General features: G+C 41.4%; 1 protein-coding gene across 5 annotated transcripts in view; it reads right to left on the bottom strand.

Moving 5' to 3' along the window:
- The window catches only part of Hdc (histidine decarboxylase), an 82,248-nt gene that overhangs the window by 7,572 nt on the left and 60,290 nt on the right, over window positions 1-14,386 (bottom strand). For all 5 annotated transcript variants that reach the window (XM_071681772.1, XM_071681773.1, XM_071681770.1 and 2 more), the window contains 7 exons: window positions 14,192-14,262; window positions 13,747-13,766; window positions 13,138-13,236; window positions 11,894-12,093; window positions 9,653-9,783; window positions 7,460-7,633; window positions 4,910-5,071 (listed from right to left, as the gene is read on the bottom strand). In XM_071681772.1, the coding sequence (XP_071537873.1) occupies window positions 4,910-5,071; window positions 7,460-7,633; window positions 9,653-9,783; window positions 11,894-12,093; window positions 13,138-13,236; window positions 13,747-13,766; window positions 14,192-14,262 (857 nt within the window). The remainder of the gene's footprint in view (window positions 1-4,909; window positions 5,072-7,459; window positions 7,634-9,652; window positions 9,784-11,893; window positions 12,094-13,137; window positions 13,237-13,746; window positions 13,767-14,191; window positions 14,263-14,386) is intronic.

Below are 14,386 nucleotides of genomic sequence, written 5' to 3'. Positions count from 1 at the left end.
ACCTGATCCACACATCCTCTACCACTTCTGAAACCACACTGCTCTTCCCCAATCTGATGCTCTGTACATGCCTTCACCCTCTCAATCAATACCCTCCCATATAATTTACCAGGAATACTCAACAAACTTATACCTCTGTAATTTGAGCACTCACTCTTATCCCCTTTGCCTTTGTACAATGGCACTATGCACGCATTCCGCCAATCCTCAGGCACCTCACCATGAGTCATACATACATTAAATAACCTTACCAACCAGTCAATAATACAGTCACCCCCTTTTTTTATAGTTTCCACTGCAATACCATCCAAACCTGCTGCCTTGCCGGCTTTCATCTTCCGCAAAGCTTTTACTACCTCTTCTCTGTTTACCAAATCATTTTCCCTAACCCTCTCACTTTGCACACCACCTCGACTAAAACACCCTATATCTGCCACTCTATCATCAAACACATTCAACAAACCTTCAAAATACTCACTCCATCTCCTTCTCACATCACCACTACTTGTTATCACCTCCCCATTAGCGCCCTTCACTGAAGTTCCCATTTGCTCCCTTGTCTTACGCACTTTATTTACCTCCTTCCAGAACATCTTTTTATTCTCCCTAAAATTTAATGATACTCTCCCACCCCAACTCTCATTTGCCCTCTTTTTCAACTCTTGCACCTTTCTCTTGACCTTCTGTCAAAATCGTCCATATATATATATATATATATATATATATATATATATATATATATATATATATATATATATATATATATATATATATATCCCTGGGGATAGGGGAGAAAGAATACTTCCCACGCATTCCTCACATGTCGTAGAAGGCAACTAAAGGGGACAGGAGCGGGGGCCTAGAAACCCTCCCCTCCTTGTATTTTAACTTTCTAAAAGGGGAAACAGAAGAAGGAGTCATGCGGGGAGTGCTCATCCTCCTCGAAGGCTCAGATTGGGGTGTCTAAATGTGTGTGGATGTAACCAAGATGAGAAAAAAAGGAGAGATAGGTAGTATGTTTGAGGACAGGAACCTGGATGTTCTGGCTCTGAGTGAAACGAAGCTCAAGGGTAAAGGGGAAGAGTGGTTTGGGAATGTCTTGGGAGTAAAGTCAGGGGTTGGTGAGAGGACAAGAGCAAGGGAAGGAGTAGCACTGCTCCTGAAACAGGAGTGGTGGGAGTATGTGATAAGAGTGTAAGAAGTAAACTCTAGATTGATATAGGTAAAATTGAAAGTGGATGTAGAGAGATGGGTGGTTATTGGTGCATATGCATCTGGGCATGAGAAGAAAGATCATGAGAGGCAAGTGTTTTGGGAGCAGCTAAGTGGGTGTGTTAGTGGTTTTGATGTACGAGACCGGGTTATAGTGATGGGTGATTTGAATGCAAAGGTGAGTAATGTGGCAGTTCAGGAAATAATTGGTGTACATGGGGTGTTCAGTGGTGTAAATAGAAATGAAGAGCTTGTGGATTTGTGCGCTGAAAAAGGACTGGTGATTGGGAATACCTGGTTTAAAAAGAGAGATATACATAAGTGTACGTATATAAGTAGGAGAGATGGCCAGAGAGCGTTACTGGATTACGTGTTAATTGATAAGCGTGCTAAAAGAGAGACTTTTGGATGTTAATGTGCTGAGAGGTGCAACTGGAGGGATGTCTGATCATTATCTTGTGGAAGCGAAGGTGAAGATTTGTAGAGGTGTTCAGAAAAGAAGAGAGAATGTTGGGGTGAGGAGGGTGGCGAGAGTAAGCGAGCTTGGGAAGGAAACTTGTGTGAGAAAGTACCAGGAAAGACTGAGTACAGAATAGAAAAAGGTGAGAACAAAGGACGTAAGGGGAGTGGGGGAGAAATGGGATGTATTTAGGGAAGCAGTGATGGCTTGCACAAAAGATGCTTGTGGCATGAGAAGCGTGGGAGGTGAGCAGATTAGAAAGGGTGGTGAGTGGTGGAATGAAGAAGTAAGATTATTAGTGAAAGAGAAGAGAAAGGCATTTGGACAATTTTGCAGGGAAATAATGCAAAGGACTGGGAGATGTATAAAAGAAAGAGGCAGGAGATCAAGAGAAAGGTGCAAGAGGTAAAAAAAAGGGGCAAATGAGAGTTGGGGTGAGAGAGTATCATTAAATTTTAGGGAGAATAAAAAGATGTTTTGGAAAGAGGTAAATAAAGAGCGTAAAACAAGGGAACAAATGGGAACATCGGTGAAGGGGGCTAATGGGGAGGTGATAACAAGTAGTGGTGATGTGAGGAGATGGAGTGAGTATTTTGAAGGTCTGTTGAATGTGTTTGACGATAGAGTGGCAGATATAGGGTGTTTTGGTCGAGGTGGTGTGCAAAGTGAGAGGGTTAGGGAGAATGATATGGTAAACAGAGAGGAGGTAATAAAAAGCTTTGCAGAAGATGAAAGCCGGCAAGGCAGCGGGTTTGGATGGTATTGCAGAGGAATTTATTAAAAAGGGGTTGACTGTGTTGTTGACTGGTTGGTAAGGTTATTAAATGTATGTATGACTCATGGTGAGGTGCCTGAGGATTGGCGGAATGCATGCATAGTGCCATTGTACAAAGGCAAAGGGGATAAAGGTGAGTGCTCTAATTACAGAGTTATAAGTTTGTTAAGTATTCCTGGGAAAATATATGGGAGGGTATTGATTTAGAGGGTGAAGGCATGTACAGAGCATCAGATTGGGGAAGAGCAGTGTGGCTTCAGAAGTGGTAGAGGATGTGTGGATCAGGTGTTTGCTTTGAAGAATGTACGTGAGAAATACTTAGAAAAGCAAATGGATTTGTATGTAGCATTTATGGATCTGGAGAAGGCATATGATAGAGTTGATAGAGATGCTCTGTAGAAGGTATTAAGAATATATGGTGTGGGAGGCAAGTAGTTAGAAGCAGTGAAAAGTTTTAATCGAGGATGTACGGCATGTGTACGAGTAGGAAGAGAGAAAAGTGATTGGTTCTCAGTGAATGTCAGTTTGCAGCAGGGGTGCGTGATGTCTCCATGGTTGTTTAATTTGTTTATGGATGGGGTTGTTAGGGAGGTAAATTCGGGTGAGAAACTGCAGAAGCTGGTGACTGAGTTTGGTAAAGTGTGTGAAAGAAGAAAGCTGAGAGTTAAATGTGAATAAGAGCAAGGTTATTAGGCACAGTAGGGTTGAGGGACAAGTCAATTGGGAGGTAAGTTTGAATGGAGAAGAACTGGAGGAAGTGAAATGTTTTAGATATCTGGGAGCGGATTTGGTAGCGGATGGAACCATGTTAGCTGAAGTGAGTCATAGGGTGGGGGAGGGGGCGAAAGTTCTGGGAGCGTTGAAAAATGTGTGGAAGGCGAGAACATTACCTCGGAAAGCAAAAATGGGTATGTTTGAAGGAATTGTGGTTCCGACAATGTTATATGGTTGCGAGGCGTGGCTATAGATAGAGTTGTGCGGACGAGGGTGGATGTGCTGGAAATGAGATGTTTGAGAACAATATGTGATGTGAGGTGGTTTGACTGAGTAAGTAATGAAAGGGTAAGAGAGATGTGTGGTAATAAAAAGAGTGTGGTTGAGAGAGCAGAAGAGGGTGTTTTGAAATGGTTTGGTCACATGAAGAGAATGAGTGAGGAAAGATTGACAAAGAAGATATATGTGTCAGAGGTGGAGGGAACGAGAAGTGGGAGACCAAATTGGAGATGGAAAGATGGAGTGAAAAAGATTTTGGGTGACAGGGGCCTGAACATGCAGGAGGGTGAAAGGCGTGCAAGGAATAGAGTGAGCTGGAACGATGTGGTATACCGGGGTCGACGTGCTGTCAATGGATTGAACCAGGGCATGTGAAGTGTCTGGGGTAAACCATGAAAAGTTTTGTGGGGCCTGGATGTGGAAAGGGAGCTGTGGTTTTGGTGCATCATACATGACAGCTAGAGACTGAATGTGAACGAATGTGGCCTTTGTTGTCTTTTCCTATGGCTACCTCACGCACATGCGGGGGAAGGGGGTTGTCACTTCATGTGTGGCGGGGTCGCGACGGGAATGAATAAGGGCAGACAGTATGAATTATGTACATGTGTATATATGTATATGTCTGTGTGTATATATGTATACGTTGAGATGTATAGGTATGTATATGTGCATATGTGGATGTGTATGTACATACATGGTATGTGGGTGGGTTGGGCCATTCTTTCGTCTGTTTCCTTGCGCTACCTCGCTAACGCGGGAGACAGCAACAAAGTAATATATATATATATATATATATATATATATATATATATATATATATATATATATATATATATATATATATATTATCCCTGGGGATAGGGGATTAAGAGTACTTCCCACGTATTCCCTGCATGTCGTAGAAGGCGACTAAAAGGGGAGGGAGCGGGGGGCTGGAAATCCTCCCCTCTCGTTTTTTTTTTAATTTTCCAAAAGAAGGAACAGAGGGGGCCAGGTGAGGATATTCCAAAAAAGGCCCAGTCCTCTGTTCTTAACGCTACCTCGCTAACGCGGGAAATGGTGAATAGTTTAAAAGAAAGAAAGAAAATATATATATATATATATATATATATATATATATATATATATATATATATATATATATATATATATATATATATATTGTTATTTCAACCACACTTTTTATTTCCACACATCTCTCTTACCCTTTCATTACTTACTCGATCAAACCACCTCACACCACATATTGCCCTTCAACATTTCAGTTCCAACACATCCACCCTCCTCCATACAACCCATGCTTCGCAACCATATGATATTGTTGGAACTACTATTCCTTCAAACATACCCATTTTTTGCTCTTCAAGAAGAAATAATCTTCACTTGACCCCCTACTCTGTTCCTTCTCTGTTTAGTGTCTCTAACAAATATCCCTAGTATTTCCTACTTGACCCATCCCCTTTCCTCACCTGTGTCATGGAAGTCCTGGCCTTCAACACTGTTCTCACGCATGGTAGGCATGTTCTCTCCTGGCCTGGCAGATTGGACGAAGGTGGTGACAAGATCCATGCGTGAATCGAGCGAATATTGCTTGCCTGCCATAAGCATGCCCTTGATGCGGCGCCGCATTGCTGTACACATATATGACTTTGAAGCAACTTCATCAGACTTTACAAGAGATGATCTATTGTAGTTATAAGTGGTGTTTATCTATCTTCTATATTTTCATTTATCAATGGAAAATGAATATATCTCAATTTACAGTCACAAACATTACCTGGAGGAAATATTTCCCAATCAAGGCCATTTCGGGTAAGAAAAAATGAGAGAGATAAACAGTAAAGAAATTGATCAGAGCTTTGAAAGTGTTTGTAGACCTGACTTAGAGGTGGAAGATTATATGAACAGGGAGGCAGAATATGAAGAAAGAATTCCATAGCTTTGCTGTTCGGGGAAAGAAAGAAGCATCATAACAGTCAATTCTTATGAAAACACTTTCCACAAAGAAGCTATGGAAAGCAGTAGCCAAGTGCATGCTGCAAGTCCAAGTCATGGTGGCTTGGACATTTGTACACAACTCACAAGAGCAGTGGACATTATAGTACCTATAAAACTGGCTTAGGACAGGTAACATCTAGATTCTAGAGAATATACAAAACCAAAGGTTTTTGATTCCACCTTCAGTAATGAGGAGGTGGACAAAGAATCACCCAAGATTTGTGAACAAAACTCCATACTGAAGCATATAAAACCCCTGTAGGTATGGAATATCTGCTCTCAAAAAATATAGTTACAGCATGTTTAGCTTTTTAAAAGTAAACTTTGGGATGTTGATTATTTGGGGTTTCTAGGATAGAACAGAGGATATGGTTGTGGCAAATATGTTTACGTTATTACAGGGATGAATTTTGGTTCTTTAAAATTGAAGTGAAGCAAAAGAGTGACTCTAGATACAGGAGTACATTGTGTCTTTGCAATATTGAAATTAAGCATGTTTCTGTTTTCCTAATCAGAGATGCTAAACAAGTCTGAAGTGCAAGGGAAAATATTTTCAGCGCTAGAAGGAGACAGAGAGGAAGCTATGCATTAGGAAAGAGACAGGTAGAGAAAACAAAGGAAGGAAATTTTGAAAGCAATGACCTAAGCCACACCCTGTCAGATGCTTTGGACACGTCGAGAGCCATGACAAAGTTTCACCAAAATCCTTGAAAAAGGGTAACCGGCATGTCATACAGAAGAGATTACCAGTGGGATGTAACCTTGTGAAGGTCATATCAATGACCACAAAGAAGGGAATTGGATTCTAAGTGCCTGAAAAAGTAAGAGGTGAGTTCCAAAAGACTTTAGAGCAGAAGTGAAGGTAACTGGAAGGTTTGAACTCCTTCGAGGCATACTTCCAAGAATTCGGAAAGATTTGGGTTTCTCGACAATAGGAGAGCAAAGATTGCAACAAGGTTAAAAGTATAATTTTTAAGGACATGAGGGCATTTAACATCTGGAATATATGCCTTATCCATTTCATGCTGGGAAAGTACATGGCAGGGCCTGCACAGGTTCGGTCAGAGGAGAGGTGGGAGGAGAAAATGCATAATCATCCAAAGCTGAATTTGAGATAAAAAAGTTACTGAAAAGAGCAGTTCTATCAGTTGGGGACATACATATTGACTGGGTCAGAACTGAGGAGGAAATGTTCAGCTACACGAATTATTCAGTATGAGAACAAGTCAAACCAGCATATTTTCATTTTGTGACATCATACTTTATTGAGATGAAAGTAGAATGGGTTTCAAAGGAGAGGGCTGATTCGTCATGACCTGTCATTGCTCTATACCTGTCAGATGCGACAGGCATTAAAGCAGGAGCAATTATTTCAGGATTGGACGAAGGCAATGCTTATCGTAAAGAAAATGGGACAAGAAACCATGAAGGGATGGCTGCTGCAATCCCCTAAAGTGCCAGAGCAGGCACGTTGATAGGGAGATGAAGATTAGGAATGCTCCATTAAAACAGAAGTAAAAGTGTGATTGGAGGGCCCTAAGGAAGTAAAAACTGGTGTATGAATAGTGCAAGGGCTCATAAGAAAAGAAGAAGAGGTCACGTGTGCCGGAAGAGTGGTCATTATGATCGGAACTCGTGTATAATGTGTAATCATTTGTGCCTTATCATTAAGAAGGGAAAAGGAAAGGGTCTCGTCTCCACTAGGGTCATCCCAATTAGAGTTTAATCTATCTCTGTGGTATAGATTAAAATCTGCATTTGTAGTCTCATTTACTGTACAAAATGAAAATTGTATGTACCTACATATATATTCTTAATTCAAAGGTCTTCTTCCGCTTCATCTCTGCAGAATTAAAGTATCCTGCCACAACATCTCACTGTTCATCATAATTCTGTTTTTGCCGTTCCTACGTACCAACTTAGCACTCCAGGTAAGGACATCAAACTTATAAAACCCACAACACTGCTACGTTCGACAAAATCAAAAATGAATTTGTGAAAGAAAAGCTTCCGAAACAGACCTTTGCCGGGCGAATCTTGTACGTCCAATTTGAGTTGCTGGAGCTTCTTGGCGAATTCAAACAGCACATCGCTGTTATCGAAAATGGCAGCGAACGAGCCATTAACAATCTTTGGGGACATTGGCGAGTTGGCAAGGAGGAGGGATGTGCCGAAGTCCGGGTTCTTCCTTGTGTCTGGGAAAGAAGAAAAATGAACTCTATATTGTCTTTACCCGTTTGCACAGTGAGACTTCTACACCTCCGTTCACATGATATATCTATCTATCTATCTATCTATCTATCTATCTATCTATCTATGTGTGTGTGTGTGTGTGTGTGTGTGTGTGTGTAAACTCCATCTTCACTGTTATAAATGAATATAAAAAAATTTTCCTTCATCTCAACAAAATATTTATAAAGATGGCCAAGGCTACCCCCTGACTTAGCCTAAAGAACGGTGTGTATGTATGTGTTAAGAGGAAATAACTTTCTCTTCAAGGAACAAAGGAAAAATCAAAACGAAAAGTGGGGTCGTACTGAAGAGCTAAGTATGTAAACATAAGGAAGGTTGGTGGTGTGAGTGGTGGGGGCGAACGGTGAAGGTGTAGAGTGGATGATGAAGGTGAGAGTGGTTGTGGTGGTGGGGAAGTTGATGGTGACGGCGTGAGTGATGGTGGTGAGGTGGGTGGTCATGGATGACCTTCATAAGCTCCAACTCCAATCACCCTTGTCTTGAAATGTACGGAAGAACTCAGATGCAACAACCACAATCCTTTCCATAGATTTTCTCGGCGATGGTAGTTCTGGTCTGTTCATCTACTGCTCTACAAAACGTGTAGTTTACGATCCTGGATGTAGCGTCAATGACACTAGCGAATTAGTCTCAAAGACGCAAGACTAGCGTTATCAAAGCCTTCCGCTAGTTAGTTTATAAAGACACCTTCTACAGGGAACCTATTTCACAACGAAACACCCTGCCTGGAGCACATCAACAACAACGGATTCTCTAACGAAGAGGTAAAAAGATTCACCGCTTCCTGGCCAGTATCAGTAAAACCTGCACCACTACAAGAACAACACAAATTGTCTTTTGTGAAGATATTTCCAGCTTACAAAATCAGTCGAAAGGATACTCCATACCATTACCTTCAACACCACCAAGTATACACAAGCGTCACGACCAACTCAGACTTGTAAACTAAAACAATAACCTCAAGAGTATGAATTTTTCCCCCACAAAGAGTACAATCCCATCTAGAGCTCCCACCTAAAAATTCAAAATCAAGGAGGAGATGGTAAACTCTTTAATAACAAAATATGTGGAAGCCAACATCGGCACCTCTCCAAGTCGCCCGGATATAATCATCACCGACCTAACACAACACCCAAGGAGTTCTTCAACGAGCTGACTTACGAGTTTGTGCAGGTCGCACACCCTTGTACCGCTACTTTTATACCCAAGCCCTCTCGCGTCAAATCTGTCCACGTATCTGCCTGATTTGCTTCTAAAGATGCTCTCGCGATGGAAAAAACAAAAAAATAGACACTCCCTACAAAGACTTTCTATAGAGGCTACCTAAACTCACTCGCAAAACATACATTCGCTCTCTATATAGAGACTCATCTTAACAATTGACACCCAGCATTCATAATTATTGGCAAGGAGGAATCAATGTTGTATATAAGCAGCTTATACCTGTTGATTATTTACTTTGGCTCGCCCCTGGTTATACAATTCGTTCCTACATGGGAAGTGTTCATAACTATCATCAAACTTCACCTGAAGTTTCTCCAGGTCAGTTAGGCTCCGAAAATCCTATGTTCTACCCTACTTCTCATTGGCATAGATGTGCTGGGTCTGTTGTCTTAACATTGAAAATCGCCAACCGGAATGATTCTTGAATTAGACCTATTCTTGATCTTTTAGTACAATGAACTTACTGTATCACATCTCCGTAGCTTGAACCCTTAGTTCAGGTTGACAAGTCTTCCTAGCCAGCCGCAAGGTATTGCTGTCTTCTACCTTCCACTTTCAATGCACTATCCTGCTTTTAAATCATCGGCAGTTACCACTTAGTGACTTAAGTCAGAGCTGAACTGGCAAGCGAGGCTATGAGACTGTATGGTCTTTGGGGTGAGATGGCGCGGGATATAGGAAAGGGCGATGAAGGGTCACGTGAGCTCGCGGAGAGCAACACCAGCATTCCCACTTACCTTTGAGGAAGACGCGAGCCTTGTGTTCCTCGGCAGGCGTTTTGGAGAGGACTTCGGAGGCAACAGTGCGGATAGTGGCCCAGTCCCTGGACAAGTCGTCGACCGTCGTGTGGGTCGAGGTCACAGTAAACCTTCAGGGTCAAAAGGTTAGGTCACTATTATTACATGTGTCCATGGGACATAAACACAAAGTGAATATCATTTTTTTTTTTTCAAATATATCAAAAGAGGAATGCGTTCCATGGCCTTCACTATTATGGTCTAAGCAAATTAACAGATAGTCGTAATTCATCTAAGAAAGGTGTTAGTGGAATCCGCCCGCACGAGATAATAGTGCGAATGAGGTCACGTTTCTTTTTCTCACTCCAAAGGAATCTGAATTTCCTTGCTACTGGAAGTAGCGCAACCCTGCGCAGCAAAACTCTTTCGAATGAGACTCGGTAATAACGACTATTTCGTAGAAAATGGTCCTGATATATATATATATATATATATATATATATATATATATATATATATATATATATATATATTCCTATGAGTCCACGGGGAAAATGAAACACGAAAAGTTCCCAAGTGCACTTTCGTGTAATAATCACATCATCAGGGGAGACACAAGAGAGGAATATAACAGTCAGTTGATATACATCGAAGAGACGAAGCTAGGACGCCATTTGGTAAACATGTGATGTTTACCAAATGGCGTCCTAGCAGGTGGCTGGAAATCCTCCCCTCTCGTTTTTTTTTTTTTAATTTTCCAAAAGAAGGAACAGAGAAGGGGGCCAGGTGAGGATATTCCCTCTAAGGCCCAGTCCTCTGTTCTTAACGCTACCTCGCTAATGCGGGAAATGGCGAATAGTATGAAAGAAAAGAAAGAATATATATATATATATATATATATATATATATATATATATATATATATATATATATATACCCCAAATCTCAAGCTGAAATTTACTAGTTGCGCTTCTTATCACCAGCAACTTCCTTTACTCTACTTAAAACGCAATCAATTACATCCTTTTGGTCTTGAAAGTTAAAAGATTTACCTTACTTCACAAGTAATTATTCATGTAATTGTAGATGAGTGGCTAATTTCTGAAATACATAATATGACGGTCCCACAGATACAAATTACCAATTTGCAAAGCAGTATGTTGGGTCTCCATAAATGTGTTCAGTTGCTACTCTGAAACAGTTTCCTAGTTAGGCCTAACCACCCGATCGGTAAAAAAAAAAAGGTCTAATTTTTTTTTCTTAACGTAGCCTCATGCCGACCAAAGCAAGTGGAAGCATTCTTCTTATGTGTCTATTATACATATCAAACAACCCTTATTCAAGAAGGCTGCTTCCTTGCTTGTATGCAATGGAAGGAATCCTATGCCTTAAGGCTTCCATGGTCGACCCCTATTTCTATAATTTAGTTACATTTATCGATTTCGTTGTTCACTTAAGTCTTAAACCGGACGTACTGCTTACCTTATCTCAGGTTCCACTGCGAGACAGAGTTATTCAATCCATCATATCTTCTGTTAATGGCGATGTGAAATCCATCCCTCTGTCCGTCTCCGACCTCAACCACAACTTTGTAAACAAAACCTCCCGTTACGACAAGGTGATTCATGATCTCGAATCACTGTTCGAAACAAATTCGGAGGCCGGTCGGCTGAACTGCTGCCTGGCCTCCTCAGGTCTTGTGATGTCTTAGTTCAACATCTGACTGCAATCACTGCGTTGCCGCACTGCTGTTATGACACTATCATCGATGCAGTGTATGAGATTTCGTACAGTCGATATGGAATACGGTAACACAATACCTGTGTCCAGAGGGGACCAGGAACTAAACTTCACACGACCGTGGTCTGGTGGTTACTGTGTCACGATTCACGAAACGATTCACAAGTGAAAGTGAGTCCCATACACTTCCAGTTTTCTTTTATCGACTTTTAGAAATATACTAATCAATAGAATTTAAAAGAATAATATGAGTTCATTTCACTAGAAAAAAGAATTCGCATTTCAGAAAGATACGGAATGAAATGGCATATATTTCTTTAGCCTGTAGATTAATACAGAAAAAAGTAATATGTTGCACACAAAAAACTGGTTTGTGATAACGGATATTCTGTTGATTCTAAATCTTTCGCAACTTCTTTTCCATAAGTTGTCTGGAAAAAAAAAGAGAAAGGGAGAGAGAGAGAGAGAGAGAGAGAGGAAGGGAAGGTGATCCTTTATTACCTTATGACATATTTCCCCTTAAGACAGGCTGGAACGCAGTGGAGTTTCCCTGTAGAGTTGAGTTTCTTCAAGAGCTTCTCTGTCAACTCGTTCTCGCCCTTCAGTCTGAACACAACCATACCCAGGTGACGCGGCGCCGTGATCTCGAACCTAGGATCCGACTTCACGAACGCTTCGAACTTCTGAGCCATTCGCACACCCTAGGCAGAGTGAAGCAAGAGGATTACGAACACTGCTACGGATTGGGATTGAAGATGATAGATTTTAAACTTCCAAGGCTCGCTCCCACCTTCAGAATATCTATATAAAGTTGACAAAGTGGAGAATGGCGTAGAGGGAGGACACACACACACACACACACACACACACACACACACACACACACACGGGCCTCCGTGGTATAGTGGTTAGCATCACTGACCGTCATGCTTGCACGGCCCGCTCGAGATCAGACTCAACATAGGTTCGAATCCTGGTCGAGGCAGTCGTTCCACAGCCCATGCAGCTGTTCATCCTACCTTAGGAGTAGGTCGATCGCGTGGGTAACCTGGTATGTGTGTGTGTGTGTGTGTGTGTGTGTGTGCGCAAAAGCTACATAAAGAACGCAATACCCACCTCATCGTCATAACAGCCACTCCCATAAAAAACGTATGGCCATGCTCACATAAAAACACATGGCCATGCTCACAGAAAACGCATGGCCATGCTCATGGGAAATGCATAGCCATGCTCACAGAAAATGCAAAGCCACGAACGCAACCAAACGCACATCCTAGCTGAAAGAAAACACACAGCCACGCTCGAAGAAAACACACAGCCACGCTCGAAGAAAACACACAGCCACGCTCGAAGAAAACACACAGCCACGCTCGAAGAAAACACACAGCCACGCTCGAAGAAAACACACAGCCACGATCGAAGAAAACACACAGCCACGATCGAAGAAAACACACAGCCACGATCGAAGAAAACGCACAGCCACGCTCACTGAAAACACACACCACGCTCACTGAAAACGCACAGCCACGCTCACTGAAAACGCACAGCCACACTCGAAGAAAACACAGCCATGCTCGAAGAAAACACACAGCTACGCTCGCTGAAAACGCACAACCACGCTTGAAGAAAACACACAGCCACGCTCAATTTTCGAAAACACACAGCCACGCTCGAAGAAAACACACAGCCACGCTTATAGAAAACGCACAGACACGCTCACGGCTCCTCCTGCTTCCCACACTCACCTCGCGGATGTGCTTCTGTAGGCCGATGATGCCGAAGCTTCGGATCACGAACCAGAGTTTGAGCGCCCGGAACCTCTTGCTGAGCCCGATCTGCCAGTGCTGGAGGAGGGAGGGTTGGGTGGTGTGCAGACAGGAGGAGAGGGGATTGCAGTTCATGACAGACGATCTAAAGCTTATAGGAGAATTATAAAGGATCGAAGAGGCTTCCAAAGCATCGTATGTTATAGGGTAATAAGAAATCTGTTATTGATAGCCTCGTAAACTAGATAGATGTTAGAGAGTTTAAAAGAAAATATTGGAATTTTAACAAATATTTCGTAAGAGAAGCCTAATTGATAATAATAATAATAATAATAATAATAATAATAATAATGATAATAATAATAATAACAACAACAATAATAATGATAATAATGATAATGCTATACTAATACTAATAATGATGATAATGATAATAGTAATAATGATGATATAATGGGCAAATACGCTGCATTTTCTATTGGTTTTAAAGGACCAACATGACTTTGTTATCTCTATATACATGACTCAGAGAGAGATAAAAACATACCTGTAAATTGTATGAATGATACGCAAGACAAATAGAATTACCATGTAATCGATTGCGAGACCTGCAAAACGAAAGATACATAATCAATAAATTTAGTATATATATATATATATATATATATATATATATATATATATATATATATATATATATATATATATATATATAATGATCATGTAGAAGGAAAAAGGAATAAAAAGAGGATGACTCTCTAGTATAAGTTGAAGGTTCGAACGATGGAGCTAGAATGCAGGGGAGATGGAGTGGAGTGACCTGCTGTATAAGCTGATGATGGCTCAGTGTTGGTCGCAATGATCAATCACTGTAGATGAAGCGCAGTGGAAAAAGGGGAAGGGGCGGAAAAGTCTCCAAAAATCTCTCCTGACGACTTAAGGGTGAGAGAGAGAGAGAGAGAGAGAGAGAGAGAGAGAGAGAGAGAGAGAGAGAGAGAGAGAGAGAGAGAGAGAGAGAGAGAGAGAGACTCACCTGTGTTCTCGTGCTGCAGATAAATGGGGTCAACGTTGAAAGTCCTATGGAGGGAGCCGCTATTCTTCACCCTATAGTCAGGGAAGGAATGTATTAATGAACCTTTATACTTTATTTGTATCCACACACACACACACACACACACACACACACACACACACACACGTATGTAATCACCTAGGAACATACATACAT

This window comes from Panulirus ornatus, chromosome 33 (genome assembly GCF_036320965.1).
Source record: "Panulirus ornatus isolate Po-2019 chromosome 33, ASM3632096v1, whole genome shotgun sequence".
Classification (NCBI taxonomy): Eukaryota; Metazoa; Arthropoda; class Malacostraca; order Decapoda; family Palinuridae; genus Panulirus; species Panulirus ornatus.
Note: the sequence above shows the minus strand (reverse complement) of the source record. Positions and strands in the feature narration are given on the sequence as shown.